Genomic DNA, 27,425 nt, shown 5'->3' with positions numbered 1-27,425 from the left:
TTTTAAGGCTGCAAAAATGTAGTTTTAACAGGAAAAATGTATAACTGTAGTTATTATTGTAAGTGAGTATCAATAAAGTTTTGTCTTGAATTAGAATATAATTCTAATGTTAAAATAGAACACACATTGTATTCTTATGGCTAAAAAAAAGTGCTTCAGCAAATTCTATAAAGCACTGATAGAGTGAGAAATACTATTGTGGATTAGCTTTACTTGGATAAAGAAGAGGATATGTTTGTTTCTCCAACATAGGTGTGTCCGGTCCACGGCGTCATCCTTACTTGTGGGATATTCTCTTCCCCAACAGGAAATGGCAAAGAGCCCAGCAAAGCTGGTCACATGATCCCTCCTAGGCTCCGCCTACCCCAGTCATTCTCTTTGCCGTTGTACAGGCAACATCTCCACGGAGATGGCTTAGAGTTTTTTAGTGTTTAACTGTAGTTTTTATTATTCAATCAAGAGTTTGTTATTTTGAAATAGTGCTGGTATGTACTATTTACTCAGAAACAGAAAAGAGATGAAGATTTCTGTTTGTATGAGGAAAATGATTTTAGCAACCGTCACTAAAATCCATGGCTGTTCCACACAGGACTGTTGAGAGCAATTAACTTCAGTTGGGGGAACAGTGTGCAGTCTCTTGCTGCTTGAGGTATGACACATTCTAACAAGACGATGTAATGCTGGAAGCTGTCATTTTCCCTATGGGATCCGGTAAGCCATGTTTATTCAGCAAGTAAATAAGGGCTTCACAAGGGCTTATTAAGACTGTAGACTTTTTCTGGGCTAAATCGATTCATTATTAACACATATTTAGCCTTGAGGAATCATTTTATCTGGGTATTTTGATATAATAATATCGGCAGGCACTGTATTAGACACCTTATTCTTTAGGGGCTTTCCCAAAGCATAAGCAGAGCCTCATTTTCGCGCCGGTGTTGCGCACTTGTTTTTGAGAGGCATGGCATGCAGTCGCATGTGAGAGGAGCTCTGATACTTAGAAAAGTCTTTCTGAAGGCGTCATTTGGTATCGTATTCCCCTTTGGGCTTGGTTGGGTCTCAGCAAAGCAGATACCAGGGACTGTAAAGGGGTTAAAGTTCAAAACGGCTCCGGTTCCGTTATTTTAAGGGTTAAAGCTTCCAAATTTGGTGTGCAATACTTTTAAGACTTTAAGACACTGTGGTGAAAATTTGGTGAATTTTGAACAATTCCTTCATGTTTTTTCGCAATTGCAGTAATAAAGTGTGTTCAGTTTAAAATTTAAAGTGACAGTAACGGTTTTATTTTAAAACGTTTTTTGTACTTTGTTATCAAGTTTATGCCTGTTTAACATGTCTGAACTACCAGATAGACTGTGTTCTGAATGTGGGGAAGCCAGAATTCCTATTCATTTAAATAAATGTGATTTATGTGATAATGACAATGATGCCCAAGATGATTCCTCAAGTGAGGGGAGTAAGCATGGTACTGCATCATTCCCTCCTTCGTCTACACGAGTCTTGCCCACTCAGGAGGCCCCTAGTACATCTAGCGCGCCAATACTCCTTACTATGCAACAATTAACGGCTGTAATGGATAATTCTGTCAAAAACATTTTAGCCAAAATGAACACTTATCAGCGTAAGCGCGGCTGCTCTGTTTTAGATACTGAAGAGCATGACGACGCTGATAATAATATTTCCGAAGGGCCCCTAACCCAGTCTGATGGGGCCAGGGAGGTTTTGTCTGAGGGAGAAATTACTGATTCAGGGAACATTTCTCAACAGGCTGAACCTGATGTGATTGCATTTAAATTTAAGTTGGAACATCTCCGCATTCTGCTTAAGGAGGTATTATCCACTTTGGATGATTGTGACAAGTTGGTCATCCCAGAGAAACTATGTAAAATGGACATGTTCCTAGAGGTGCCGGGGCTTCCAGAAGCTTTTCCTATACCCAAGCGGGTGGCGGACATTGTTAATAAGGAATGGGAAAGGCCCGGTATTCCTTTCGTCCCTCCCCCCATATTTAAAAAATTGTTTCCTATGGTCGACCCCAGAAAGGACTTATGGCAGACAGTCCCCAAGGTCGAGGGAGCGGTTTCCACTTTAAACAAACGCACCACTATACCCATAGAGGATAGTTGTGCTTTCAAAGATCCTATGGATAAAAAATTAGAAGGTTTGCTTAAAAAGATGTTTGTTCAGCAAGGTTACCTTCTACAACCAATTTCATGCATTGTCCCTGTCGCTACAGCCGCATGTTTCTGGTTCGATGATCTGATAAAGGCGGTCGATAGTGATTCTCCTCCTTTTGAGGAGATTATGGACAGAATCAATGCTCTCAAATTGGCTAATTCTTTCACCCTAGACGCCACTTTGCAATTGGCTAGGTTAGCGGCTAAGAATTCTGGGTTTGCTATTGTGGCGCGCAGAGCGCTTTGGTTGAAATCTTGGTCGGCTGATGCGTCTTCCAAGAACAAGCTACTTAACATTCCTTTCAAGGGGAAAACGCTGTTTGGCCCTGACTTGAAAGAGATTATCTCTGATATCACTGGGGGTAAGGGCCACGCCCTTCCTCAGGATCGGCCTTTCAAGGCAAAAAATAAACCTAATTTTCGTCCCTTTCGTAGAAACGGACCAGCCCAAGGTGCTACGTCCTCTAAGCAAGAGGGTAATACTTCTCAAGCCAAGCCAGCTTGGAGACCAATGCAAGGCTGGAACAAGGGAAAGCAGGCCAAGAAACCTGCCACTGCTACCAAGACAGCATGAAATGTTGGCCCCCGATCCGGGACCGGATCTGGTGGGGGGCAGACTCTCTCTCTTCGCTCAGGCTTGGGCAAGAGATGTTCTGGATCCTTGGGCGCTAGAAATAGTCTCCCAAGGTTATCTTCTGGAATTCAAGGGACTTCCCCCAAGGGGGAGGTTCCACAGGTCTCAGTTGTCTTCAGACCACATAAAAAGACAGGCATTCTTACATTGTGTAGAAGACCTGTTAAAAATGGGAGTGATTCATCCTGTTCCATTAAGAGAACAAGGGATGGGGTTCTACTCCAATCTGTTCATAGTTCCCAAAAAAGAGGGAACGTTCAGACCAATCTTAGATCTCAAGATCTTAAACAAGTTTCTCAAGGTTCCATCGTTCAAGATGGAAACCATTCGAACTATTCTTCCTTCCATCCAGGAAGGTCAATTCATGACCACGGTGGATTTAAAGGATGCGTATCTACATATTCCTATCCACAAGGAACATCATCGGTTCCTAAGGTTCGCATTCCTGGACAAACATTACCAGTTCGTGGCGCTTCCTTTCGGATTAGCCACTGCTCCAAGGATTTTCACAAAGGTACTAGGGTCCCTTCTAGCTGTGCTAAGACCAAGGGGCATTGCTGTAGTACCTTACTTGGACGACATTCTGATTCAAGCGTCGTCCCTTCCTCAAGCAAAGGCTCACACGGACATTGTCCTGGCCTTTCTCAGATCTCACGGATGGAAAGTGAACGTGGAAAAGAGTTCTCTATCCCCGTCAACAAGGGTTCCCTTCTTGGGAACAATAATAGACTCCTTAGAAATGAGGATTTTTCTGACAGAGGCCAGAAAAACAAAACTTCTAGACTCTTGTCGGATACTTCATTCCGTTCCTCTTCCTTCCATAGCTCAGTGCATGGAAGTGATCGGGTTGATGGTAGCGGCAATGGACATAGTTCCTTTTGCGCGCATTCATCTAAGACCATTACAACTGTGCATGCTCAGTCAGTGGAATGGGGACTATACAGACTTGTCTCCGAAGATACAAGTAAATCAGAGGACCAGAGACTCACTCCGTTGGTGGCTGTCCCTGGACAACCTGTCACAAGGGATGACATTCCGCAGACCAGAGTGGGTCATTGTCACGACCGACGCCAGTCTGATGGGCTGGGGCGCGGTCTGGGGATCCCTGAAAGCTCAGGGTCTTTGGTCTCGGGAAGAATCTCTTCTACCGATAAATATTCTGGAACTGAGAGCGATATTCAATGCTCTCAAGGCTTGGCCTCAGCTAGCGAGGGCCAAGTTCATACGGTTTCAATCAGACAACATGACAACTGTTGCGTACATCAACCATCAGGGGGGAACAAGGAGTTCCCTAGCGATGGAAGAAGTGACCAAAATCATTCTATGGGCGGAGTCTCACTCCTGCCACCTGTCTGCTATCCACATCCCAGGAGTGGAAAATTGGGAAGCGGATTTTCTGAGTCGTCAGACATTGCATCCGGGGGAGTGGGAACTCCATCCGGAAATCTTTGCCCAAGTCACTCAGCTGTGGGGCATTCCAGACATGGATCTGATGGCCTCTCGTCAGAACTTCAAAGTTCCTTGCTACGGGTCCAGATCCAGGGATCCCAAGGCGGCTCTAGTGGATGCACTAGTAGCACCTTGGACCTTCAAACTAGCTTATGTGTTCCCGCCGTTTCCTCTCATCCCCAGGCTGGTAGCCAGGATCAATCAGGAGAGGGCGTCGGTGATCTTGATAGCTCCTGCGTGGCCACGCAGGACTTGGTATGCAGATCTGGTGAATATGTCATCGGCTCCACCTTGGAAGCTACCTTTGAGACGAGACCTTCTTGTTCAGGGTCCGTTCGAACATCCGAATCTGGTTTCACTCCAGCTGACTGCTTGGAGATTGAACGCTTGATCTTATCGAAGCGAGGGTTCTCAGATTCTGTTATCGATACTCTTGTTCAGGCTAGAAAGCCTGTAACTAGAAAGATTTACCACAAAATTTGGAAAAAATATATCTGTTGGTGTGAATCTAAAGGATTCCCTTGGGACAAGGTTAAGATTCCTAGGATTCTATCCTTCCTTCAAGAAGGATTGGAAAAGGGATTATCTGCAAGTTCCCTGAAGGGACAGATTTCTGCCTTGTCGGTGTTACTTCACAAAAAACTGGCTGCTGTGCCAGATGTTCAAGCCTTTGTTCAGGCTCTGGTTAGAATTAAGCCTGTTTACAAAACTTTGACTCCTCCTTGGAGTCTCAATTTAGTTCTTTCAGTTCTTCAGGGGGTTCCGTTTGAACCCTTGCACTCCGTTGATATTAAGTTATTATCTTGGAAAGTTTTGTTTTTAGTTGCAATTTCTTCTGCCAGAAGAGTTTCAGAATTATCTGCTCTGCAGTGTTCTCCTCCTTATCTGGTGTTCCATGCAGATAAGGTGGTTTTACGTACTAAACCTGGTTTTCTTCCAAAAGTTGTTTCTAACAAAAACATTAACCAGGAGATTATCGTACCTTCTCTGTGTCCGAAACCAGTTTCAAAGAAGGAACGTTTGTTGCACAATTTGGATGTTGTTCGCGCTCTAAAATTCTATTTGGATGCTACAAAGGATTTTAGACAAACATCTTCCTTGTTTGTTGTTTATTCCGGTAAAAGGAGAGGTCAAAAAGCAACTTCTACCTCTCTCTCTTTTTGGATTAAAAGCATCATCAGATTGGCTTACGAGACTGCCGGACGGCAGCCTCCCGAAAGAATCACAGCTCATTCCACTAGGGCTGTGGCTTCCACATGGGCCTTCAAGAACGAGGCTTCTGTTGATCAGATATGTAGGGCAGCGACTTGGTCTTCACTGCACACTTTTACCAAATTTTACAAGTTTGATACTTTTGCTTCTTCTGAGGCTATTTTTGGGAGAAAGGTTTTGCAAGCCGTGGTGTCTTCCATTTAGGTGACCTGATTTGCTCCCTCCCTTCATCCGTGTCCTAAAGCTTTGGTATTGGTTCCCACAAGTAAGGATGACGCCGTGGACCGGACACACCTATGTTGGAGAAAACAGAATTTATGTTTACCTGATAAATTACTTTCTCCAACGGTGTGTCCGGTCCACGGCCCGCCCTGGTTTTTTTAATCAGGTCTGATAATTTATTTTCTTTAACTACAGTCACCACGGTACCATATGGTTTCTCCTATGCAAATATTCCTCCTTAACGTCGGTCGAATGACTGGGGTAGGCGGAGCCTAGGAGGGATCATGTGACCAGCTTTGCTGGGCTCTTTGCCATTTCCTGTTGGGGAAGAGAATATCCCACAAGTAAGGATGACGCCGTGGACCGGACACACCGTTGGAGAAAGTAATTTATCAGGTAAACATAAATTCTGTTTTTTAAAATCTTTCCTCTGAACAGTTCTATATTTATCATTTGAGTGGTGTCTCTGACCTCACGAACAAGGCATATAGAAAACAATGTTCATTCTGAGTTATTAACTAATTGTGTCTCTGTGGCATGAGCCCAAGCGTTCCCAGTTTTGCTTAGCTCAGCTCTGCCTGCTTATATTGTGCAGAAGGTGGCTACAATGTGTGCCAGGTCTCACAATACTGCTGCTTATACCCATTATGATGCTTGATAATACATGGCAATACTTAAAGGTTGATTCAAAACCATTAACATGTGTTTCACTATCTGAAATAATGAATCAGAGGTAAAATAGTTTATATGTTTGCATTTATATGTCAAATCTTTTGCCAGTTACAAAATATTGATATTGTTTTAAAAAAACAACTTTTTTTAAAACCAGTTTGCACAGTTCTATCCAACATATGGTAAATATTTTAACTTGCACACATTCGTTAATACATTGGTTTCTCTTGAGGCCAATGTTTTATCATGTTATAAAGACACCAAACACTAAAAAATCCTGGACATAATGATGTATTCAAATCAAAAGTTATCTGACAATAAAATACAGGTGCATTTTTTTTTTACATCATCCTTAAAGGATAGTCTAGTCAAAATGAAACTATGATGATTCAGATAGAGCATGCAATTTTAAGCAACTTTCTAATTTACTCCTATTATCAATTTTTCTTCGTTCTCTTGGTATCTTTATTTGAATGTAAGCTCAGGAGCCGGACCATTTTTGGTTCAGCACCTGAGTAGCGCATGCTGATTGGTGTTGATACATTTAGACACCAATCAGAAAGCGCTACCCAGGTGCTGAACCATAAATGGGCTGGCTCCTATGCTTACATTCTTGCTTTTTCAAATAAAGATACCAAGAGAACGAACAAAGAAAAATTGATAATAGGAGTAAATTAGAAAGTTGCTTAAAATTGCATGCTCTTTCTGAATCATGAAAGTTTAATTTTGAGTAGACTATTCCTTTAAAGAAATGTGTACATTTTTTAGTTTACATAAATTAATAGTCACTACCTTGATGGGTTTTGGGTTTCCTTTTTCAAAAGAAATTCATCTTATATTCTATGCTAAGGCAAATTAGGGACAGACATTTGTTAATAGACTGATCAAACAATAGATGTACTGGGCTCCCAATTCCATTTTTTAAATCATCCAGATTATTTTATTTGCTTTCACTTTTCTCTTTAAAATAGTTAATATTCTCCTCAATGTCATCTTACTTTTTTTTTTTCTTTTTTTTTTTAAGATTCTGGATTTTTCAAGAAATGGCAAAATATGTCTGGACTTTTTCACCTTTTAAAAGTTTGGGATTTATTCTTGTATTGGCTGTGGGAGTTGAAATGTTGGTGAGTAAAATTTAAATAAACATGGTTTGTTGTATTTTAACATTTCCAATTGAATATTATTTTTTTTTTTTATACCATAGGTCCTCAGCTTTTTTTACCGTTCAGTGCTCACTGTTGGTTTGATTGTGTTTGCTTTGTGGCCATTGGTGACCAATATGTGGAGTCAAGCCAAGGTACTGTAAAGGTTTGCTTTGTATCTAAATAATGCATGATTTTTTGTTACATCCCAGACAAAGATATAAAACTCATTTCCATGTGCTTTTATTTTATTGGATTAATTACCAATTTCACTTTTACGACTGTGTTTGGTCATTAAGTATACAAGGGCTTGACAAATCCAGGTGCCTGGCTGCCACTTGTGCCTTAATTTAAATTGCCTTGCATGCTGTTGCCAGCTGCTAAAAAATGTTCCAGTCTGGCTAGATCCTTTCCAGGCAATGCGGCTAGAAACTACACCCCAGTCTGCTGTTCACAGAAACTGCTGCCTGTTGCTGTGCCAAGGGAGAATAGAAAGGGGTGAGGGTGGCATAGAGCAGTTCAGGGCTATCTCAGAAGTGTGCATTTCATTGTCATAGAAAGGTAAGTTTATGCCTCTCTGTTTCTAAAATGTTCTAAATTTGTCAAGCCCTAAAGTATAACATGCAGCGCCGTACACTAGAGCATATCTTCTCTTCCTCCTGACTTTCAAGCTATTTCCTTCTTAATACGGGAAGAATCCACAGCTGCATTCCTTACTTTTGGGAAATACTGAACCTGGCCACCAGGAGGAGGCAAAGACACCCCAGCCAAAAGGCTTAAAGTAAAGGTAAAGTTGCGTGCATATGAAAACACATATTGTTTGTTAATTATAATTGCCATGCAGACGCTAACTTTTTATAATTGTTCAAAGTATTTTTTTAGAAATATAAGTTTTATTTTCCCTACTGTTTCTTATGAAACTCCTCCCAGCTGGTACTTCCGCTTTTCTGTGTGTCTCATCGTAGAGAGCTGACACACCCGCTCTCTATGTCGGCAGTTTGCGCGTGCACGATCAAATTTTCATCTGCGCATGCGGAACTTTCGGCAGATTTATAATTCGTTTAACAATCAATTTTTTAAACAAAATATTGCCAATAGTGAAGATTAAAATGAAAAGAGAACAAGTTTTGAATTGCTCCTACTCACTTGTACCGCGAAGATCTGTGTGCAGCTGTTTCCTTTAGAATTACAGTATAAGTCGCTCGGCGCATGCGCGTCTCACAAACGAGCACAGTGAATAGTGGAGAAGATTTCATTTGGACGCATGCGCTCTGCCCTCGTCTGACATAGTATTTGCTGTGTTCACCACCCCGGGGGGGGGGGAACGCTGATTGGAGGACACTGTATTAGTTGATTGTCAATCAATTATTGAGAAATGTCGGGCGGACGATAAATTCTTGTCGGATGCAACTTATAAAGTAAGAATTGCGGTTTTAGAATAAGATATAGCAAAAATGATGAATGAAACTTTGGCTAATTTTATATGTACTTTAACAGGTAGTTAACGAGTGCGTTCAACTTTACCTTGCCTTTAAATACCTCCCCCACTTCCTCATAACCCCAGTCATTCTTTGCCTTTCGTCACAGGAGGTTGGCAGGGAAGTGTCAGAGGATGTTGGAGTAGTCTGTTATGGAGGGTAGTACTCTTCGAGATGGGACTGGAGTTTTCAGTAGTCCTGTCGGCCTCTCAGTGAGAGCATGGATGAAAGTTAGAGTCCGGAGATGCAGGGGGAGTCTTTCTGCAAAACCATCCCAACTCATATAAACAGCACCATAAGCAATCTGCTTTGAGAAGTTTCGCTGCCTGCTTTCTTCACTCTAGTCCATGTCAGAAGCAACGCTACTATCTGTCAAACTTAATGGACCTTTTTACTGTTCCACGGCATAGATTCTGGTAAGATCGTTTCATTTTTTATACGTGTATGATAACTCAAGAAGACAGGGTCACAGTGTGACTCCTTTTATCCATATAGAATCAAGGGTTAATATCTCCTGAGGGTAATTATTGAACAGTGGGGAATAATCTTATTTGTTTGATTTTATGCTGCTTTTATATGTGAGATGTTATGGGCTCATAAGCTGTTATGGAATATACAGGTTTCTCTTTCACTTTGAGAGCTGTGCAGCTTACAAGTTTGGCGCACTTTTTCTTATAGCAGAGACAGTCCTGCATTGTGCAGTTTTCATTTCCTCTTTCCTGACCGGGTGTCTATCAGAGAGGAGTCATAAATCTCTGTACTGTCTTGGTCATAGGAGGCAGGGAATGCCCCAGCCAATGGGGTATAAGGGTGCCATTTTTGTGAATAAAATAAGATTGTTTCTCCAACATAGGTGTGTCCGGTCCACGGCGTCATCCTTACTTGTGGGATATTCTCTTCCCCAACAGGAAATGGCAAAGAGCCCAGCAAAGCTGGTCACATGATCCCTCCTAGGCTCCGCCTACCCCAGTCATTCTCTTTGCCGTTGTACAGGCAACATCTCCACGGAGATGGCTTAGAGTTTTTTAGTGTTTAACTGTAGTTTTTTTTATTCAATCAAGAGTTTGTTATTTTAAAATAGTGCTGGTATGTACTATTTACTCTGAAACAGAAAAGAGATGAAGATTTCTGTTTGTAAGAGGAAAATGATTTTAGCAACCGTTACTAAAATCCATGGCTGTTCCACACAGGACTGTTGAGAGGAATTAACTTCAGTTGGGGGAACAGTGAGCAGTCTTTTGCTGCTTGAGGTATGACACATTCTAACAAGACGATGTAATGCTGGAAGCTGTCATTTTCCCTATGGGATCCGGTAAGCCATTTTTATTCAGACAGTAAATAAGGGCTTCACAAGGGCTTATTAAGACTGTAGACATTTTCTGGGCTAAATCGATTCATATATACACAGATTTAGCCTTGAGGAATCATTTAATCTGGGTATTTTTGTAAAATAATATCGGCAGGCACTGTTTTAGACACCTTATTCTCTAGGGGCTTTCCCTAATCATAGGCAGAGCCTCATTTTCGCGCCGGTATTGCGCACTTGTTTTTGAGAAGCATGACATGCAGTCGCATGTGTGAGGAGCTCTGATACATAGAAAAGACTTTCTGAAGGCGTCATTTGGTATCGTATTCCCCTTTGGGCTTGGTTGGGTCTCAGCAAAGCAGATACCAGGGACTGTAAAGGGGTTAAAGATAAAAACGGCTCCGGTTCCGTTATTTTAAGGGTTAAAGCTTCCAAATTTGGTGTGCAATACTTTTAAGGCTTTAAGACACTGTGGTGAAATTTTGGTGAATTTTGAACAATTCCTTCATACTTTTTCGCAATTGCAGTAATAAAGTGTGTTCAGTTTAAAATTTAAAGTGACAGTAACGGTTTTATTTTAAAACGTTTTTTGTACTTTGTTATCAAGTTTATGCCTGTTTAACATGTCTGAACTACCAGATAGACTGTGTTCTGAATGTGGGGAAGCCAAGGTTCCTTCTCATTTAAATAGATGTGATTTATGTGACACTGAAAATGATGCCCAAGATGATTCCTCAAGTGAGGGGAGTAAGCATGGTACTGCATCATTCCCTCCTTCGTCTACACCAGTCTTGCCCACTCAGGAGGCCCCTAGTACATCTAGCGCGCCAATACTCCTTACTATGCAACAATTAACGGCTGTAATGGATAATTCTATCAAAAACATTTTAGCCAAAATGCCCACTTATCAGCGCAAGCGCGACTGCTCTGTTTTAGATACTGAAGAGCATGGGGACGCTGATGATAATGGTTCTGAAATGCCCCTACACCAGTCTGAGGGGGCCAGGGAGGTTTTGTCTGAGGGAGAAATTTCAGATTCAGGGAAAATTTCTCAACAAGCTGAACCCGATGTGATTACATTTAAATTTAAGTTGGAACATCTCCGCGCTCTGCTTAAGGAGGTATTATCCACTCTGGATGATTGTGAGAATTTGATCATCCCAGAGAAACTATGTAAAATGGACAAGTTCCTAGAGGTCCCGGGGCTCCCAGAAGCTTTTCCTATACCCAAGAGGGTGGCGGACATTGTAAATAAAGAATGGGAAAGGCCCGGTATACCTTTCGTCCCTCCCCCCATATTTAAAAAATTGTTTCCTATGGTCGACCCCAGAAAGGACTTATGGCAGACAGTCCCCAAGGTCGAGGGAGCGGTTTCTACTTTAAACAAACGCACCACTATACCCATAGAAGATAGTTGTGCTTTCAAAGATCCTATGGATAAAAAATTAGAAGGTTTGCTTAAAAAGATGTTTGTCAGCAAGGTTACCTTCTACAACCAATTTCATGCATTGTCCCTGTCACTACAGCCGCGTGTTTCTGGTTCGATGAGCTAGTAAAGGCGATCGATAGTGATTCTCCTCCTTATGAGGAGATTATGGACAGAATCCATGCTCTCAAATTGGCCAATTCTTTCACCCTAGACGCCACTTTGCAATTGGCTAGGTTAGCGGCGAAAAATTCTGGGTTTGCTATTGTGGCGCGCAGAGCGCTTTGGTTGAAATCTTGGTCAGCGGATGCGTCTTCCAAGAACAAACTACTTAACATTCCTTTCAAGGGGAAAACGCTGTTTGGCCCTGACTTGAAAGAGATTATCTCTGATATCACTGGGGGTAAGGGCCACGCCCTTCCTCAGGATAGGTCTTTCAAGGCCAAAAATAAACCTAATTTTCGTCCTTTTCGTAGAAACGGACCAGCCCCAAGTGCTACGTCCTCTAAGCAAGAGGGTAATACTTCTCAAGCCAAGCCAGCCTGGAGACCAATGCAAGGCTGGAACAAGGGAAAGCAGGCCAAGAAACCTGCCACTGCTACCAAGACAGCATGAAATGTTGGCCCCCGATCCGGGACCGGATCTGGTGGGGGGCAGACTCTCTCTCTTTGCTCAGGCTTGGGCAAGAGATGTTCTGGATCCTTGGGCACTAGAAATAGTCTCCCAAGGTTATCTTCTGGAATTCAAGGGGCTTCCCCCAAGGGGGAGGTTCCACAGGTCTCAATTGTCTTCAGACCATATAAAGAGACAGGCATTCTTACATTGTGTAGAAGACCTGTTAAAAATGGGAGTGATTCATCCTGTTCCATTAGGAGAACAAGGGATGGGGTTCTACTCCAATCTGTTCATAGTTCCCAAAAAAGAGGGAACGTTCAGACCAATCTTAGATCTCAAGATCTTAAACAAGTTTCTCAAGGTTCCATCGTTCAAAATGGAAACCATTCGAACAATTCTTCCTTCCATCCAGGAAGGTCAATTCATGACCACGGTGGATTTAAAGGATGCGTATCTACATATTCCTATCCACAAGGAACATCATCGGTTCCTAAGGTTCGCATTCCTGGACAAGCATTACCAGTTCGTGGCGCTTCCTTTCGGATTAGCCACTGCTCCAAGGATTTTCACAAAGGTACTAGGGTCCCTTCTAGCGGTACTAAGACCAAGGGGCATTGCAGTAGTTCCTTACTTGGACGACATTCTGATTCAAGCATCGTCCCTTCCTCAAGCAAAGGCTCACACGGACATAGTCCTGGCCTTTCTCAGATCTCACGGATGGAAAGTGAACGTGGAAAAGAGTTCTCTATCTCCGTCGACAAGGGTTCCCTTCTTGGGAACAATAATAGACTCCTTAGAAATGAGGATTTTTCTGACAGAGGCCAGAAAAACAAAACTTCTAAACTCTTGTCAAACACTTCATTCCAGTGCATGGAAGTAATAGGTTTGATGGTAGCGGCAATGGACATAGTTCCTTTTGCGCGCATTCATCTAAGACCATTACAACTGTGCATGCTCAGTCAGTGGAATGGGGACTATACAGACTTGTCTCCGAAGATACAAGTAAATCAGAGGACCAGAGACTCACTCCGTTGGTGGCTGTCCCTGGACAACCTGTCACAAGGGATGACCTTCCGCAGACCAGAGTGGGTCATTGTCACGACCGATGCCAGTCTGATGGGCTGGGGCGCGGTCTGGGGACCCCTGAAAGCTCAGGGTCTTTGGTCTCGGGAAGAATCTCTTCTACCGATAAATATTCTGGAACTGAGAGCGATATTCAATGCTCTCAAGGCTTGGCCTCAGCTAGCAAAGGCCAAGTTCATACGGTTTCAATCAGACAACATGACGACTGTTGCGTACATCAACCATCAGGGGGGAACAAGGAGTTCCCTGGCGATGGAAGAAGTGACCAAAATCATTCAATGGGCGGAGACTCACTCCTGCCACCTATCTGCAATCCACATCCCAGGAGTGGAAAATTGGGAAGCGGATTTTCTGAGTCGTCAGACATTACATCCGGGGGAGTGGGAACTCCATCCGGAAATCTTTGCCCAAATTACTCAACTGTGGGGCATTCCAGACATGGATCTGATGGCCTCTCGTCAGAACTTCAAGGTTCCTTGCTACGGGTCCAGATCCAGGGATCCCAAGGCGACTCTAGTAGATGCACTAGTAGCACCTTGGACCTTCAAACTAGCTTATGTATTCCCGCCGTTTCCTCTCATCCCCAGGCTGGTAGCCAGGATCAATCAAGAGAGGGCGTCGGTGATCTTGATAGCTCCTGCGTGGCCACGCAGGACTTGGTATGCAGATCTGGTGAATATGTCATCGGCTCCACCATGGAAGCTACCTTTGAGACGAGACCTTCTTGTTCAAGGTCCGTTCGAACATCCGAATCTGATCTCACTCCAGCTGACTGCTTGGAGATTGAACGCTTGATCTTATCAAAACGAGGGTTCTCAGATTCTGTTATTGATACTCTTGTTCAGGCCAGAAAGCCTGTAACTAGAAAAATTTACCACAAAATATACTGTTGGTGTGAATCTAAAGGATTCCCTTGGGACAAGGTAAAGATTCCTAAGATTCTATCCTTTCTTCAAGAAGGATTGGAGAAAGGATTATCTGCAAGTTCCTTGAAGGGACAGATTTCTGCCTTGTCTGTGTTACTTCACAAAAAGCTGGCAGCTGTGCCAGATGTTCAAGCCTTTGTTCAGGCTCTGGTTAGAATCAAGCCTGTTTACAAACCTTTGACTCCTCCTTGGAGTCTCAACTTAGTTCTTTCAGTTCTTCAGGGGGTTCCGTTTGAACCCTTACATTCCGTTGATATTAAGTTATTATCTTGGAAAGTTTTGTTTTTGGTTGCAATTTCTTCTGCTAGAAGAGTTTCAGAATTATCTGCTCTGCAGTGTTCTCCTCCTTATCTGGTGTTCCATGCAGATAAGGTGGTTTTACGTACTAAACCTGGTTTTCTTCCAAAAGTTGTTTCTAACAAAAACATTAACCAGGAGATAGTCGTACCTTCTTTGTGTCCGAAACCAGTTTCGAAGAAGGAACGTTTGTTACACAATTTGGATGTTGTTCGCGCTCTAAAATTCTATTTAGATGCTACAAAGGATTTTAGACAAACATCTTCCTTGTTTGTTGTTTATTCTGGTAAAAGGAGAGGTCAAAAAGCAACTTCTACCTCTCTCTCTTTTTGGATTAAAAGCATCATCAGATTGGCTTATGTGACTGCCGGACGGCAGCCTCCTGAAAGAATCACAGCTCATTCCACTAGGGCTGTGGCTTCCACATGGGCCTTCAAGAACGAGGCTTCTGTTGATCAGATATGTAGGGCAGCGACTTGGTCTTCACTGCACACTTTTACCAAATTTTACAAGTTTGATACTTTTGCTTCTTCTGAGGCTATTTTTGGGAGAAAGGTTTTGCAAGCCGTGGTGCCTTCCATTTAGGTGACCTGATTTGCTCCCTCCCTTCATCCGTGTCCTAAAGCTTTGGTATTGGTTCCCACAAGTAAGGATGACGCCGTGGACCGGACACACCTATGTTGGAGAAAACAGAATTTATGTTTACCTGATAAATTACTTTCTCCAACGGTGTGTCCGGTCCACGGCCCGCCCTGGTTTTTTAATCAGGTCTGATAATTTATTTTCTTTAACTACAGTCACCACGGTATCATATGGTTTCTCCTATGCAAATATTCCTCCTTAACGTCGGTCGAATGACTGGGGTAGGCGGAGCCTAGGAGGGATCATGTGACCAGCTTTGCTGGGCTCTTTGCCATTTCCTGTTGGGGAAGAGAATATCCCACAAGTAAGGATGACGCCGTGGACCGGACACACCGTTGGAGAAAGTAATTTATCAGGTAAACATAAATTCTGTTTTTATTTTCTATAATTCTCTGGTTATTGCACTAGTGACAGAGGATACTTTTACTTTAGAGGGTACTCCCTCTATTCCTAAAGAGTCATTCGTGTTTATATTGTGAGGAGGCCTTAGATCCGCCCTCTCAATTATGTTCCATATGCCTTGATAATGTGATAATTTCAAACATGTTTGATACCACTGAGCTGTCCACCTCTGAGGAGTTGTCATCCAGTGAGGTGCGTACCATACATTCCTCTCTCTCTACACATTCAGTTTCCCATAGCATTGCTGAACCTCCATCTAGAGGGGGCCTTTTTTCCACCAGATGTTACTGCGCAGTTCAGACGGCGGTGTCTGTGGTCTTTAATGCTTTATCTCGCCCTGCCAAGCGTAAGCGAAAGGTTACATTATGCACTCCTTCCCATAGTACATCAGATAATAAGGTTATCCAAGGATGAAGTTCTTTCTGAGACTTCAGAGTAGAGAACATTCTGGATCGGAGTCTGCTGCCTCTAAACCTCCAGCTGCGGAGGAACCAGACTTTAGTTTTAGGAATTTCCGCCTTCTTCTAAAGGAAGTTTTGGCGAATTTAGAAGTTTCAGAGGCCAAATTGCCTGATGAACCTTTGATTCCTAAATTGGATATGGGTACAGGGTGGTTCCTTATCCATCCCTGCTCCTGTGAGATGGTGAACATTATTAAGAATGAATGGGACAGGATTGGATTACTTTCCCCCCTCTTCTTTCTTTAAGAAATGGTTCCCAGTCCTGGACTCTCAATAGAGTTGTGGGGTTCCTTCCCTAAAAGGGATGGCACTATCTTCAACCTTGCTAAACATACTTCTATCCTGTTTGAGGATAGCTCTTTGTTTAAGGAGCCCATGGATAAAAGATGGAAACTCTGTAAAGAAAGATGTTTCAACTTACGGGATATTTGTTTCAACCGGCGGTGGCTGTTGCCGCGGTAGCTGGAGAAACTACCTACGGGAGCGACTCCTTATAGGATTGATCGGGGTGGAGAGGTCCCTTCGACGTTATTCAGAAAAGAATTACAGCCTTGAGAGTTGCTAATTCTTTTATCTGTGATGCTATTAAGCAGATTATTCATCTGAATGCCAAGGCTTCAGCTTTACTGCTCAGGCAGTCGGGGTCTGGCTGACGTCATGATCTGCGGATATGACTTCTAAGTCTAGACTTCTTTCCCTCCCCTTTAAGGGAAATATTTTATTTGGTCCAGGCCTGGACTCCATTATCTCCACAGTCACAGGGGGCAAGGGTGCCCTCCTACCATAAGAGAATAAGAACTAGTCTAAGGGACAATTTTTGTTCTGATAAAGCCAATTGTCAGAAGTCCTCCCTTAAGCCAGAGCAAACCAAGAGCTCTTGGAAGCCGGCTCAGTCCTGGAATAGATCCAAGTAGAGCAAGAAGCTCGCTGAGTCTAAGTCGGCATGAATGGGTGGTCTCCTGTCCTCTTCTGGATCGTTTTGGGGGCTGTCTCTCTTTTCAGTTGCTTGGTTCAGGGACGTGCAGGATCAATGGGTCCGAGAGGTCATAGCTCAGGGTTACAAGATAGGTTTCAAGTGTCAGCCACCCAGGGGCATATTCCTCCTCTCAAACCTGTCTTCCTGACCAGTAAAGAGGGAGCCTTTCTGGGGTGCGTACGGGATCTGTCCTCTTAAGAGTTATTGTTCCGGTGCCTATTGCAGAGAGAAGTTTGGGATACTATTCAAACCTTTTTTGTGGTCCCAAAAAAGGAGGGAACCGATTCTGGACCTAAAGTGCTTAAACAAGTTTTTATATGTCCCCTCGTTCAAGATAGAAACAATAAGGTCCTTTCTTCCCCTCGTTTGAGAAGGGCAGTTCATAACCACAATAGATCTCAAGGATGCTCTCTTCACGTAACAATTCTCAAGGACCGCTTCCAGTTTGTAAGGTTTGCGTTCCTGGACTAGCACTTCCAGTTTATTGCACTTTCCCATGGGTCTAGCTATGGCTGAAAGAAATTTTTCGAAGAGTGACCCATTCGGAATCTCTTCTCTGTCTTCTTCGATCCCATGCATGGAGGATATATCTAGAGAGAGTTCTCTTATATCAAGTACCAGGGTAGAATTTCTGGGTACTGTAATAGACTCAATAGACATGAGAATATTTCTAACAGACCAGAGACGTTGCAAGCTAGCTTCAACATGTCTTGCTTTGCAGACCTCCGTAAGGCCATCTGTGGCTCGGTGTATGGAGGTGATTTGTCTCATGGTGTCCAGCATGGACATCATTCCCTTTGCCAGGTTTCACCACAGACTGTTGCAACTGCACATGCTGAAACAGTGGAACGGCGATCATTCGGATCTGTCTCAACAGATTTCTCTGGACAACTGATCGAGAGAATCGCTCTATTGGTGGTTTTGTCCGGATCTCTTGTCTTGAGGGACGTCCGTCTTAAGACCATCCTGGGTGAATGTGACTACGGTTATGAGTCTGTCAGGATGGGGAGCTGTTTGGGGTGCCAGAAAGGCACAGGGCCTATGGACTCAGGAGGAAAGCTCTCCCTCCCGATCTCATTTTGTAACTTCGGGCAATATACTATGCTCTGAAGGCTTGGCCTCTGCTGGGTTTGTCCCAGTTTATCAGATTTCAATCAGATAATATAACCTTGGTGGCTTACATCAACCATCAGGGGGGGAACAAGATGCTCCCTAGCTATGAGGTAAGTATCTCGGATTCTGGAGTGGGCGGAGACCCACTTCTGTTAGCTGTCAGCGATCCACATTCCGGGTGTGGACAACTGGGAAGCGGATTTCCTCAGCAGACAATCCTTTCATCCGGGGGAATGGTCTCTCCATCCCAAAGTTTTTGTGGTGATTTGCAAAAGAAAGATCTTATGACGTCTCAATACCAAGCTACCCAGATATGGGTCGAGGTACAGGGATCCTCGGGCGGAGCTAACCGATGCATTAGTGGTGCCTTGGAGGTTCAATCTAATTTATCTTTTTTCGTCTGTTTACCACTACTTTCTCGTGTAGTGACTCGAACCAAGCAAGAGCAGGCATCGGTGATACTGATTGCTCCGTCTTGGCTGCGAAGGATATGGTTTGCCGATCTAGTGGGGATGTCCTCAACTCCTCCATGGAAGTTACCTTGTTGCAGTGATCTGCTGACAAAAGGTCTCTTTGTTCATCAATGTATAGATTCTCTGAGGCTGACTGCGTGGAGATTGAACGCTTGGTCCTAGCCAAGAGAGGGGTTTCTAAGAAAGTTATTTTTACTCTCATTCAAGCTCGTAAGCTGGTTGTTTTTCATCGCATCTATCATAAGGTGTGGAGGACCTACTTATTCTGTTCTCCAGGATGAACTGGAGAAGGGCTTTTCTGCAAGTCCCCTGATGGGAAATATTTTAGTCCTGTCTGTGTTCGCTGAGCTTGCAGTCATTTGTAAAGGCTCTGCTAGGATCAGACCTGTGTTTATATCTATTGCTCCTCCTTGGAGTTTAAATCTTGTTCTTATAGTTTTGCAATGGGCTCCGTTGGAGCCTATGCATGAAGTAGACATTAAATTGTTTTCTTGGAATGTTCCTTTTCTGCTGGCTATTGCTTCTTCGCGCCTTGCAATGCGCCCCCTCCTTATATGGCTTTCCATGCTGATAAGGCTGCTCTACGAACCAAGTTAGGTTTTATTCCTAAGGTTGTGTCAATTCTCAACATCAATCAAGAGATTGTGGTTCCTTTCTTATGTCCTAATCCTTCTTCGTCAAAGAAACGTTTTCAATGAAATTCTGGATGTGGTTTCTGCTTTGAAGTCCTATCGTCAGGCCACAAAGGAATTTAGGTAAACTTCTTTCTCTGTTTGTTGTTTTTTCCAGGAGGCGTGGGGGTCAGAGGGCCTCTTCGACTTCCTTATCTTTTTGGCTGATGAGTGTCATCCGTTTACCATAGAGACAGCGGGACATAAGCCTTCTCTGAGGATTACAGCTCATTCTATGAGAGCAGTGGTTTCCTCTTAGGCCTTCAAAAATTAGGCCTCTATGGATCAGATTGTAAGGCGGCTACCTGGTCCTCCTTACATACTTTTTCCAGACTTTACAAGTTTGATGTTTTTGCTTCCACTGAAGCAGCCTTCGGGAGAAAGGTTTTGCAGGCTGTAGTGCCCTCAGATTAGCGTCCGCCTCTCTTTTTTTCCCCTCCCGTAAGCATTCTGTGTACTCTAGAGCTTGGGTATATGTTTCCCGAATGTATGGAATGCAGCTGTGGACTCTTCCCATATTAAGAAGTAAAACTTAAATTATGCTTATCAGATAATTTCCTTTCCTTCTATATGGAAAGAGTCCACAGCTCCCGCCCGTGTTCTCCGATGGGCGGCCCTAAATTTAAATTTATTTTTCTGGCACATTTTTCACCCTGATATTTCTTCTACTGTTCCTTGTTCCCTCAGCAGAATGACTGGGGTTATGAGGAAGTGGGGGAGGTATTTAATCCTTTTGGCTGGGGTGTCTTTGCCTCCTCCTGGTGGCCAGGTTCGGTGTTTCCCAAAAGTAAGGAATGCAGCCGTGGACTCTTCCCATACAGAAGGAAATGAAATTATCTGGTAAGCATAATTTAAGTTTTTTTCCATCCTCAGTTTTTTACATATACCACTCTATCATGGTTTGAGAATAAATCTTATATTTTGCATGACCCTGTACATCTTACTTGTGATTGGCTAGAGAGTGAAAAACACAGTAATTAGCTGTAGTGTTAGGAGTTTGGTGTTTTTAAATCTAGGTTTAGTGATATGGTCACCTAATAAATAATTAAAGAATTTATTTAAAATTAAGATCAGCCATTTCTTTGTTTATTTATTGTTACATTTATTTTTTATATGTTATATTTGGTGCTGCCATATCCATAATAGGTCTTGTTGGAGTTGTGTGCTTGATTATATATATTACATATTGAATTATAATTAAGAACCTAACACCGACCTGTATGAGGTATCACTAAATATAAAATTAAAAAGAGAAAAGCTTGCATTTTATCCAGACTTGAAGGTCTCAATATATATAATATATATATTACATATTGAATTATAATTAAGAACCTAACACGACCTGTATGAGGTATCACTAAATATAAAATTAAAAAGAGAAAAGCTTGCATTTTATCCAGACTTGAAGGTCTCAATAAAAAAGGCCTCCACAAGCGTAGTTTTTTCTCTTTTACACCTAGTTAAAGGGACAGTCTACACCAGAATTTTTATTGTTTAGAAAGATAGATAATCCTTTTATTACCCATTCCCCAGTTTTGCATAACCAACACAGTTATATTAATATTTGTTTTACCTCTGTGATTACCTTGTATTTAAGCTTTGTATCTAAGCCTCTGCAGACTGCCCCCTTATCTCGGTGTTTTTGACAGACATGCAGTTTAGCCACAGTTCAAACTCCTAAATAACTCCATGGGAGTGAGCACAATGGTATCTATATGACACACATGAACTAGTACTGTCTAACTGTGAAAAACTTTCAAAATGCTCTGAGCTAAGAGGCGGTTTTCAACTGTTTAAAAATCAGTTTGAGCCTACCATAGGTTTAGCTTTTAAAAAATACCAAGAAGGGAACAAAGCAAATTTGATGATAAAAGTAAATTGGAAAGTTGCTTAAAATGTCATGCCCTATCTAAATAATAAAAGTTTAATTTTGACTAGACTGTCCCTTTAAGCATGCCGTATCATTTGAGACTTTAACAACAGCGCCCAACAGTGGCCTAGTTCCATTGTGTTAATTGTGGAAACTGATGACAATTTTTTATATTACCACCAGTTTCTAAACTTTACCACCTCGATGAAAACTACATCAAACTGTTTGCACCTAGAATGGAAACCAGGTGTAAATTTTCCAGCATTGTTTTTTTTTTTTTTTTGCTATCTCTTATCTATTCCAGAAATTGACTAGGTACACCTGTATATTATTTTCTGATGGGGCAAGACCTCAGGGGAAACCGACTCCCATAAAAGTCTGGGAACAGTTACTGAATATTAAAGGGGCTGTCAAGTCAAAATTAAACTTTAATGTATCAGATAGGGCATGCAAATTTAAACAACTTTCCAGTTTACTTTTATAATCAAATTTGATTTGTTCATTTGGTATTCTTTGTTGAAAGGTAAACCTAGAAAGGGTCAAACTGATTTCTAAGCTGTTGAAGGCCACCTCTTATCTCAGTGCATTTTGACAGTTTGTCACAGTTTGACAATAATCAATCATCCAACACTAGATTGTTTGGGGTGATTTACATTCCTGGCTCTAGCGCAATTGGTTGCACTGTGGCAGGGGGCGGCATTGCACAAGAATCCTCTTTTTCAATGATAAACATTGCAAGGGGCAATTACAAGCAGACAGGTTCACTACTTTGGCCTCGCTTCCATTGAGTCGTTAAAAATGGAGCCGTAAGCTACCATAGCGGCCGACAGCTAAAAGTAATTTACGGCTCCATTTTAGTACCAGGTTTCCATTGAAATATTTTGCGGATAGCCTGCAGTCGCTCTTTTCGTGTAGCTGTAAGTTAACGTTGTGTTAATGCTTCCATCTGATGTCGGATTTCTTGAAAATCAATTAGTTGCCTCTCAAGAAAAATAAAGATACACTTTTCCATATTTTTAATAATCAAATACTATTTTTTAATATAATTATATTTACCACTTCATAAATATAAGTAATATGTATTGCTGCCCTAGGCATAGGTCTAGTTTGCATTCTGTAGATATGTTCTTGCATATATTATTATATTTAAATATATACTGATATTTCTATTAGAATATAAGTTCAACTATTTCTATACATGAGACAACAATAAATATTACTTATAACAATTTATTTCTACATTAAAACACTTGCATTATTTGCAAGTTTTATAATTTCAATAGAAAATAGGTCTCAAAAAGCACAATTTTCCTCTTTTACACCTAGTTGAGCTGGGTGTAATATTTCTCAATGTATCGACAGCCTCCGACAGTATATTAACGGTTTGTGCTTTCATTGGAAACCTGGTATAATTTAATGATTAACGGCTTCTATTAATTTCTATGGGATGCAAAGATTTTTTCGGCAGCCGGAGTCCAGCTGCCGATATTGAGGTATAACGTGCCATTGGAAACAGTCGATAAACGATATTGCTTTCGACAGCATATTTAATGCTTTGCGAGTGCACACAAACTGAATTACGACTCAATGGAAGCGAGGCCATGGTCGGTATATACCAGGGTTACAATATAATTTATTTATTATTATCTTTAAAGTAACCTACAATTAAAATGTGTATATATATATATATATATATATATATATACTTATCAATATATTTTTTTAAATCAATATTTATTCCTTAGTTCTAGACTAGTTATCTTTATAGACACCTTGAATTATATTTATGTAGAGACTAGATTATGAACCAATTATATGTCTATGCTGTTACAATATTCTTTACAAAGCAAACCAAAATATATCCCTAAAATGAACCTTACTTACAATAACTACCACAAATGAGAATCCCAGCACAGTCTATACTTAGCCAGTTAAACCACCAGAAATTGTGTATTGTTAATGCAATAGCCAATTTATATGCCAATTAAGGGGATATTATACACTTATTTTTTCTTTGCATAAATATTTTGTAGATGATCTATTTATATAGCCCATAAAGATTTTTGTTTTTTTAAATGTATAGTTTTGCTTATTTTGAAATAACATTGCTCTGATTTTCAGACTCCTAACTAAGCCCCAAAGTTTTAGGAGAATACCGTCAGATACCTACTCCAGCTTGCTCCTGTTTGTGTAAAGGGACTTTTAATATGCAAAAGAAGGGGGGAGTGTCTTATTTCCCACTTGCAGTGGGCTTTCCAGCTACCTTTTAAACAGAGCTAAACTGGCAGCTTGTAAGTTTTTAAACGGTTTTATACTGGATTTTTAGATCAGTATTTGTGCATCTTATTCTTTACATTAGTGTAAATTACATGCAGTTATATGAAAATTGGTGTATACTGTCCCTTTAATCTGAGCTGAAATAACCTCTTATTTAGCCACAATAAAACAAGTTTCAAATATATCACAATAGCTACAAATAACTTAATAAACACCAGAGAAATGTAACTACAATAACCAATTTATATGAAATTTCACAATAGTAAAATTAACTTATAAATATAAAGTACAAATTCTTTTCTAGCAAATAAAATTATTTAGCATCAATATGATTATTTTAAACTACACCCGGCTATGTAACATAGATTTAAAATACAAAGTATCTCTTTAAATTACCAGCTTCAATTAAACTATAGCTTTAGAATACCTTGATTTAAATATTAAAAATATAGAACAACCGTATACATCATTACCACATAACCAGATGAGAGTTCAGCTTCTGGGGTTTCTTGTAGGTAATATAAGAAGGTTTTATCCACTATTCATAAGGTCTCACAATTGTTATCTTTCTATTCTAAAAAAGTGTCCCAAAATTGCAGAGAGGTACTTGGCACAAACCTGTGTTTCTCTCTCAGTCAATAAGTTATAATGAAACAGTCATATATGTCCAGCACAGGGAATGTGTCAGGTGTGCCAGCGTCCATGTTCCTGCCAGAACCCAATAATATAGCATAGACAAAAGTGAAGCAGCACCACCAAAATGTTTCTTCAAGATGCTTTATTCAGCTTGAGGAGTAGCCAGACCAAACAAAATCAAACAACAACGTTTCGGACACAGTCCTTAGTCATGTATGGCTAAACTCTACACAGAATCATCCTTAAATACCATCTTAACCACACCCACACACCTGTAACGCTGCACATTTCAAATTAACCCCTTACATCCTACTCTAGGTACTCAGGTAAATGTCAGCAAAGTTATACATTTCAGTAATATTAAGGTGAAACACACCAATTTCGTATACATTGGTATACAATTGTGTATATATATATATATATATATATATATATATACAACAAGCAAATAAGCAGAACAGAATCCATAGTCATCTGTAACAGAAGAAAAATAAAGGAAAAAGGAATTAAGTAACATTATATCTAATCAGACATGAATTAAAGGCATACAGATAGGTCAAAATCCCTATTCATCCCATTAGGGTGTAATGTCCCCAACTTATTAATCCAGAACATTTCTCTACTCTTGAGGATTTTAGCCCTATCCCCACCCCTTCTAGGAACAGGAACATGCTCTATCACTTGGAACCTTAACTGATTAAGATTATGTCCAGCAGACAAAAAATGACAAGCTACAGGGGCATCCAATTTTTTAGTCCTAATACTGCTTTTATGTTGAACCATACGTTCACGGACACTACGGGTGGTCTCTCCGATGTACCCCAATCCACAAGGACACTTAATCATATAAACCACATATTCTGTGTTGCATGTAAAATAATCCTTAATAGAAAATATATGTCCAGTCCTAGGATGGCTAAAGGTGGGGCCTTTAATCATACTGTTGCAGTTAGAGCAACCAAGGCATGGGAAATTCCCCCAATTTTTCTTGCCTATATAACTCTGAACCCCCCTCTTTTTAAGGGGGCCAATATCTGCTCTAACTAGTGAATCTTTAAAATTTCTACCTCTTTTATAGGCAGGCATAAAAGGTTTAGAAAACTCCAAAACATCAGATTCACAAGTCTGCAACACATGCCAATGTTTAAGTAAAATTTTCTGTACTTTTAGACCTAAAGTAGAATATTGGCTAATAAAGACCAATCTATCAGACTTCTCTTTCTCTTTTTTCTCTCTTTTCTCATTATTCCTCTTAATTAGAAGGGACTGTCTAGTTGTGGCAAGGGCATACCTAACTTCTGTTTCAATCAAATCTCTAGGATAACCCCTTGCTAAGAACCGATCCCCCATCTCTCTGTCTTATTTCAGCCAAATTTTCATCTGACACAATACGTCTAACCCGAAGGAATTGGCTTCTAGGTAAAGATTTGAGAAGAGATGGAGGGTGGGCACTGGTATAGTGGAGGAGGGTATTACAATCCGTTTCTTTCTTGTACAAATCCACAGATAAGCCCTGTGAAGTTTTTGATACACGAGTGTCCAGAAAAACCACACTCTCCTCACTCCACACCAGTTTGAATTTAATCCTAGTTGTAGCAGAATTCAAATCATTAATACATTTCTCTAGGGTTCCAATGTCGCCCAACCACACACCAAAAATATAATCTATATAGCGCCACCAAGTGGCGCCATATAGTAAAAATAATGGATGATTATAAACAAAATATTCCTCAAAGGTATTCATATAGATATTTGCGTATGTGGGGGCGACATTGGAACCCATGGCAGTCCCTTGGAGTTGTAGGTAATAGTCATCACCAAACAAAAAGTAATTACAACATAATACAATCCTCAATAATTGGATTAAAAATTCTTGCTGTAATGGTGAAAAATTTGAATCTTGACTCAAAACCTTGGTGACTGCACCAATACCTGCCTCATGAGAGATGGAGGTATACAAAGATGCTACATCCAGACTAAACAGTATGCCCCTGTTCCCATCAATAGACAGGTTCTGCAGTTTAACTATAAAATCACTTGTATCCTGAATATAGGAATTAGATAATACAAGGGGTCTCAAAGCCCTATCCAAAAAAATTGAAACTCTAGATAAAATAGAGCCCATTCCAGCTACAATGGGGCGTCCAGGGGGGGAAGTTAAACACTTATGTACTTTAGGGAGTGTGTATAAAACAGGAGTAACTGCCTCTGATTCCAAAAGAAACTATGCAATATCTTTTTCTATTACCCCATTTTTTATAGCAATATTGACACATCCCTCAACCTCTTTTTGGATGTTAAATACAGGGTTTGTGGGCAATCTTTTATACACAGCAGTATCTGATAATTGTGTTTTGATTTCATTCACATAAAATTCCTTGTCCATAAGTACAATGGCCCCTCCCTTATCCGCCCCCTTAATGATGAGCTGTTTATTATTTTTTAACCCATTCAGTGACATTAACTTTAAACCTTGTCCCACAGGGTTCCTTTTGAATTTACTGTAGTGTTTTCTACACATGTTAGAGTACCTAGAGTAGGATGTAAGGGGTTAATTTGAAATGTGCAGCTTTACAGGTGTGTGGGTGTGGTTAAGATGCTATTTAAGGATGATTCTGTGTAGAGTTTAGCCATACATGACTAAGGACTGTGTCCGAAACGTTGTTGTTTGATTTTGTTTGGTCTGGCTACTCCTCAAGCTGAATAAAGCATCTTGAAGAAACATTTTGGTGGTGCTGCTTCACTTTTGTCAGTCAATAAGTTATGCTTCTTTGAGTCTGTCTCTTTGTCTCTAGTGTGTGGATATTTTAGCAAAGATATAACCCCTCCTTCTGCTTTTTTAATCATTACCACAAGAATTTGATAGGCCCTTACTGAAGCTTGTCTCCCATTGGCCCTCGGAGCTGAACATATCATTGGCCCTGGAAACATATGGTTATCTGATACTATAATTCCCTTTGGTTGTAATTCTTGCATATACCATCAGAGGGCAGCAGACAACCAGAAATGCATTTTCATTATCAATACTGCCAATAGTCTAATATCTAACCTATAAGAGGTGTATATATATATGTTTGTAGGAATACTATAAGTAATATACTCATGTTTAGTATGAAAATTCTCAGGGTAAGTGGTATGAAATGGTCCCATACCACTTACCCTGAGTATTTTCATATATATATACACCTCCTATAAACTCAGATATTAGGTTTATGCACAACCTTAAATCTACATAATATATCTATCTGATGTATATTTCCATACAATT

The 27,425-nt window shown here is 41.0% G+C and overlaps 1 protein-coding gene across 1 annotated transcript in view; it reads left to right on the top strand.

Moving 5' to 3' along the window:
• Nucleotides 1-27,425, top strand: part of PIGN (phosphatidylinositol glycan anchor biosynthesis class N) — a 1,169,967-nt gene that overhangs the window by 641,644 nt on the left and 500,898 nt on the right. The window contains exons 16-17 of the mRNA XM_053714623.1: nt 7,388-7,487; nt 7,568-7,660. Of these exons, the coding sequence (XP_053570598.1) occupies nt 7,388-7,487; nt 7,568-7,660 (193 nt within the window). The remainder of the gene's footprint in view (nt 1-7,387; nt 7,488-7,567; nt 7,661-27,425) is intronic.

This window comes from Bombina bombina, chromosome 5 (genome assembly GCF_027579735.1).
Source record: "Bombina bombina isolate aBomBom1 chromosome 5, aBomBom1.pri, whole genome shotgun sequence".
Lineage (NCBI taxonomy): Eukaryota > Metazoa > Chordata > Amphibia > Anura > Bombinatoridae > Bombina > Bombina bombina.
The sequence above is the reverse complement of the archived record's forward strand: the minus strand, read 5'-3'. Positions and strand labels throughout refer to the sequence as shown.